This window comes from Athene cunicularia (genome assembly GCF_003259725.1).
Source record: "Athene cunicularia isolate RWA chromosome 12 unlocalized genomic scaffold, athCun1 chr12_part1, whole genome shotgun sequence".
NCBI lineage: Eukaryota > Metazoa > Chordata > Aves > Strigiformes > Strigidae > Athene > Athene cunicularia.
In genome coordinates, this window is record NW_020799116.1 from 16,602,692 (window position 1) to 16,607,861 (window position 5,170).

Genomic DNA, 5,170 nt, shown 5'->3' on the forward strand with positions numbered 1-5,170 from the left:
GGCAGGGTGGGTGGCGGGGAGGTGTCCCTGGCACCGGGTGACACTCCAGAGCCCCTCACCCACCCGCCAGCGGGGCTCAGTAGGGTGAGAACTTCTGCCGGTCGGCTTTCTTGGTGCCGTTGGCCGCTGAGATCTTGGTCGTGTAGGTGGCAGTGCCGCCATTGGGACCCGCCACAGAGGATGGGGACAGCGCCAGGAAGGACACCGGCTTCAGGCCGATGAAGTTGGAGAGGGAGATGGTGTAGGGGGTGCCCAGCAGGGCTGGGGGGGCCGGGGCGACGGCGGGCAGTGCTGCACCAGAGCCAGGGGTGAGGGGCTGGGAGAAACCCATGCCGAGGTCCATGGAGCCAGGGCCCGGCGGCGCCTGGGAGGTAGATTTGGCCGTCTCTAAGCTGGGGAAGCGAGCAAGAAGGATGGGGTGGTGAGGACCACATGACAGAGCGGGTCCCCCACCCCAACCTGCCTGTCTCAGGGTGCAGGGACTGCATGTCCCATCTCTTCTGGAACAGCTTTCCATGGCACATCCTGGGCATCCCACCAAGGAGGGCTAAAAAGCTGTGGCTCAGACCCCATGGGGTCTTGGGTCCTGCACCCACCATCTCAGGATCTCAGAGTACTACTCAGCATATTGTTCCTGAGGATGCTGGGGTGGGGGTGTCCCTTAAAAGCCGTGCTGGTCTGCTGGTGAGGTGCCACCCCTCCCTAGCAGCCAGTGTGTCTCCCCCTCAGGCTGCCACCTACCAGGCTGTGATGAGGTACTGAGCCAGGGTGATGCTGACAGGGGACCCTGTGATGGTCACGTGCCGCTCGCTGGAGCCCTCGGTCTGATTCCCGATCTTGATGTGGGCGCCTGACATTTGCCGGATCTCGCTGATCTTGCTGCCGTGTCGGCCAATGATGCAGCCGATGAGCTGGAGGGGCAGGAACCAGGGTGAGCTGGGAGCAACGGGAGGAGCCACACCGAGTAGGGAGCTCCCAGGGACTCACCCGGCCACCGTCTATACCTTGGAGGATTGGGGAAACTGAGGCGGGCACCAGGAGGGAAAGGTGCTGCTTTTCTTGCTTTCTGGTCTCACTCATGCCCCCCCCCTTGGCTGGCATCGCTGGGCTGCCACATCCAAAGGTTCTTACTTGGCACTGGCCAAGCTCTTTCTCCCCCCCATGCCTCAATTTCCCCTTTCTTCCAGCTACTTCTGCCCCAGTGGCCCCTTCTGCTCCTGAGCTTGGGTGGCCAAGGCAGATCCTCCCCTGTGCAGGGAGGTGGGTACTGGCCCCTGCAAAGCAGCTGTGGGGGGAAGACACATGGGTTGGGGCTCAAGGACACGTACGTCGTTGGGCACCAGAAACTCCTGGGAGCTGCTCTGGGAGCTGGCGTCCAGACCTGGAGGGAGAGACAGGGATATTAGCAGGGGGGGGGCAGGTGTTCAGCAGCTGTGTTCTCCCACCCCAGCCCCATGCTGGGACAGTCAGTGACCCTGGGGACAAACCTGAAGGATCCCTGGGGAGAGGCAGGGAGGACGGGACATAGGCACCAGTTGTAATTTGGTGCTGGTGCTCCCCCGCTTCAGGGCTGGGGGGCTCTGGTAGGTGCAGGGACCCCGGGAAATCAAGGACAGGGTTGTTCTGGGGGTCAGGTAGCCATGCCAGGGGGGCTGGGACCAAAGAGGGTGCAGAGGATGGAGATCCCCTCATCTGGGCCAGGTGGCTGGGTGCGTCAGGAGGGGTACCCCCAGCCCTGGGGGTCGTGGGAGATGCTCACCTGGCACCATGGAGGGTGCGTGGCCCAGGGAGGCGAAGGGGAGTGTGTGGCCTGACAGCTGCTGCAGCTTCGTCACCTGCCCGGGCAGCAGGAGGAGGAGGAAGGAGGCATTAGGGCTGATGGCAGAGGGTGCCCTGTCCGCTCCCAGGGCCAGACACCCAGCGCCTACCAGGACATGCATCCCTGGCAGCACCCATCTCAGTGGACACAGACCCAGTGCCCATGGGAGCAGGGGTGGGCTGCCATGGGGACAGACTCACCTCCGCAGGAGAGACCCCGCTGTACTGGCCCTGCATGGAGAAGCCCTGTGGGGAGGAAAGAAGTGGCATCAGGAGGGTGCCAGGTGGGGACCCCTGCCTCAGGCCACCCCCCAGGGCAGGAAGGCCACTCTGAGCCCACTGGAGTCACCCCTTGCTGGCAGAGGCTGGGCCCCCGGACACCCCATGCCCCCGGGGGAGCTGCGGCCCCTTACCTGGTTGGCAGAGAGTAGGATGGTGCCCAGGGAGAGGCCAGGGTGGTAGGGGATGGTGGCCCCCTTCGGAGGCGACTGGATAGGGTGGGAAGGAGGTGGAGGGGATGAGAGATGAGGTTGAATGCCCCCACAGCTCCCTGGACCCACTTTGCCCCCACCTCCCAACAAGTTGGTCATGGCACCCAGCACCACCAAGGCAGGGTGCTCTTATGGGCTTCAGCATGGGGGCACCCCAGTGCTTGGGTGCAGGTGGGCACAGGGAGCCCTGGGGAGGGAGGGCAGGCAGCGTGTGTCCCGGCGGGCTGGGCGCAGGGCTCAGCAGGTACCTCCAGGATGACAGCGCAGATCTGCCGCACGCACTGGATGATGGTGTCTGGCACCCCCGAGACAGTGACGGCCCGTTCAGTGGAGTTGGGCAGCAGGTCGCCGGCCACCTGCACCTGTGCCCCCGTGCTCTGGGGGGAAAAGGGAGATGCTGGGGTCCCTCAGCCACTCCCTGCCAGGACTCAGCACCTCACACCTCCCCTGTTCCCTCCTTGGCCCCTGGGGACCTTTGCAGGACCCACAGTGTGATGCTCAACTCCTGCATCACCTCCCAAAGCTCCTGCAGGACTGTAGCAGCCCCCATGCCGAGGGGTCTGTGTCTTGGGACAGAAAGGGAGCCTGTACCCAAGGCACCCCCAGCCTCACCTCCCGGATCTCCCGGATCTTAGCTCCAGCCTTGCCAATGAGCGAGCCGCACTGGCTGGCCGGGATGACAAGGCGCAGTGTCACCGGCGCTCTGCCTGCTGCTGCCCCATCACTCCCTGCTCCCAGGTCCTGCGAGGGAAGGGGGGATGCAGCATCGGACCCCAGTAGCCCAAAGTCATGAGGACACCCAGCAGGGGTGTGGGGGAGCTGCCTACCTCCTCCAGCTTGAAGGCGATCATGGAGACAGCGCGGAAGACGGCGTCGGTGGAGCCGGTGATGGTGGTGATGCGCTCGGGGCAGGATCCCTCCGAGATGGTGATGCGCGCGCTGCTCTGGGGACAGTGTCACACCCCGTCAGGGATGTTGTGGGCCCTGTGCTCTAGGTCCCCTCTCAGGGAAGGACTCAGTGGAGGGGCTCGATACCTGCGGACCTGGGCTTTCCCCCTCCCACCTGCCCCAGGCAGCCTTCCCTGGGGTGCAGCTGTGTCTCCCCTGGGTCCACCTGGGAATGGGGGAGGCCAGGGCTGGGCACGTGGGAGCCACCAGGTGCAGGCAGGACAGACAGTGGGACCTGGCAGCCCTCCAATATGCCCTTACCTGCTCTCGTATCCTCTTAACAGTCTCTCCTTTCTGTGGGGAGAGGAACAGGGTGGGTGATCAAGTCCAAGGGAGCCCGGGGCTGGCGGTGCCCTGGACCTCAAGCCTTACCTTGCCGATGATGCTGCCGATCTCCTGAAAAGGCAGAGACAAGGGTGGCCCTGTAAGCAGGCAGCTCCCTGCCTGCCACATCCTTCCTCTGCCCACAGCCTGGCCAACAGGCAACAGGCAGGCCCTGCCCCGTGGCCACTGCAAGGCTTGCTGGTGGCACTGGGGCATGGGAACAGGCCCCTCCCTGGTTTAGGATGGGGGAAGAAATCCTTCTGGGACTGCTGTTCCCAGGGGGATTGGGAGCAGGGGAGGAAACCAGGGTGCGATGAGGAGATGCTGCTCCGGCAAGACCCCCCAGCCTGGGCTCTGCTGCTTCCCCCAGCAGTGCCAAGCCCCCCTGCCATTACCTTGCCGTGCATGAGCATGCGGAGGGTCAGGGTGATGCTGAGCTCTGTCTCCTCGGGGCTGCCGCCCATGCCGCTGGCTCCGTCTGGCGATGCCATGGCGGGAGGGTGAGCTGAGCCTGCGGGACATGGTGGTCTCCAGAAAGGGTAGAAGCCCCAACTATCCTCCCCCTAAGTCTGCAGCCTGAAATGCACCTATGGCTAGGAAGTGGGGAAACTGAGGCAGGGGTAGCACTGTGCCCTCCTTCGGTGGGAGAGACTTGCATGGCCCTGTGGTACCCCACTGGCATCCTGCACACCCTCTGGGAGCTCCCCAAAAAGGATCTGCTGCCATGTGTCTGCCTGAGCCTGCAGGCAGCTGCCTTCAACCTGGCCCGCCGACAGCCCTGGGCTGGAGCCAGCACCACACCTCCATGAAGCCAGGAGCTAGATGGATATCGGGGGAAGGGGAAAAGTGTGGGGAGCGGGGCTGTGGGTTGGGGTTTGCTTTGCAGATGCTTGCTGGGGAGGTGGCATGCAGAGTGGGGCAAGCAGAGGCAGCCTGAGTGGTCTCGCAGGCTATGTGAGTCTTCCTCTTCCTCTTCCTCCTCCTCCCTTCTTTCTGCCCCAGGGAAGCCCAGGGGAAGCCCCGGGGGAAACTGAGGCAACCGCCCTGATGGGGGGATGGGGACCACCAGCCCGATGCAAACCACGGCGTGATGCCCAATGCATGATGATGCTGCACACGGTCTGACACCCCAAGGACCCCCCCGGACCCTGGGCCTGGGGGACGGGGGTGGCTGGGGCCCCGTGGTGCCAGCACAGGGCTGGGTGGAGGACAATCGCCGTGTGTCCAGGCACGGGTGGGTGGCTGCGGCACCGCTGGCTCCCGGCAAGCTGGGCGATGCCAAGAGGCTTTGAAACAAAGCACCCGTTTTGGGGCTGGGGCCCGTGCCTGAGGGCATGGCGGCGGGGGGGGTGGTGGTTATTTTAGGTACTGGCAGGACTCGCCATCGCTATGGCATATTTCCTGCATCAGGGTAACGGTGGGGGGGTGGGGGTAGGTTGGTCGCCTCTGCATCCCCTGAGGGCTATGGCTTGCACCCCGGGGTGGGTTGGATGCCCCACCTTCACCTCTCGTTACCAGTGGCTGGAGAAAGGGGGAAAGGCTGGGGAAAGGGGAATATTTCCGTTCCCGATGGCTGTCTCTTATACACA

General features: G+C 64.2%; 1 protein-coding gene across 2 annotated transcripts; it reads right to left on the reverse strand.

Moving 5' to 3' along the window:
- Positions 1-6: 6 nt before the first annotated feature.
- PCBP4 (poly(rC) binding protein 4) lies at positions 7-4,682 on the reverse strand. 2 transcript variants are annotated; one of them, XM_026857167.1, is made up of 12 exons: positions 3,977-4,682; positions 3,630-3,653; positions 3,519-3,551; positions 3,137-3,253; positions 2,922-3,050; positions 2,558-2,686; positions 2,232-2,306; positions 2,020-2,064; positions 1,760-1,835; positions 1,329-1,381; positions 742-911; positions 7-392 (listed from the first exon to the last, which is right to left on the reverse strand). In XM_026857167.1, exons 1-12 carry the CDS (start codon positions 4,070-4,072, stop codon positions 77-79), a joined length of 1,263 nt encoding a protein of 420 aa, XP_026712968.1. In that variant the 5' UTR covers positions 4,073-4,682; the 3' UTR covers positions 7-76. The 2 variants fall into 2 exon arrangements, with proteins under 2 accessions (XP_026712968.1, XP_026712969.1); XM_026857168.1 differs by having other exon boundaries at positions 3,137-3,248; positions 3,977-4,035.
- Positions 4,683-5,170: the final 488 nt, after the last annotated feature.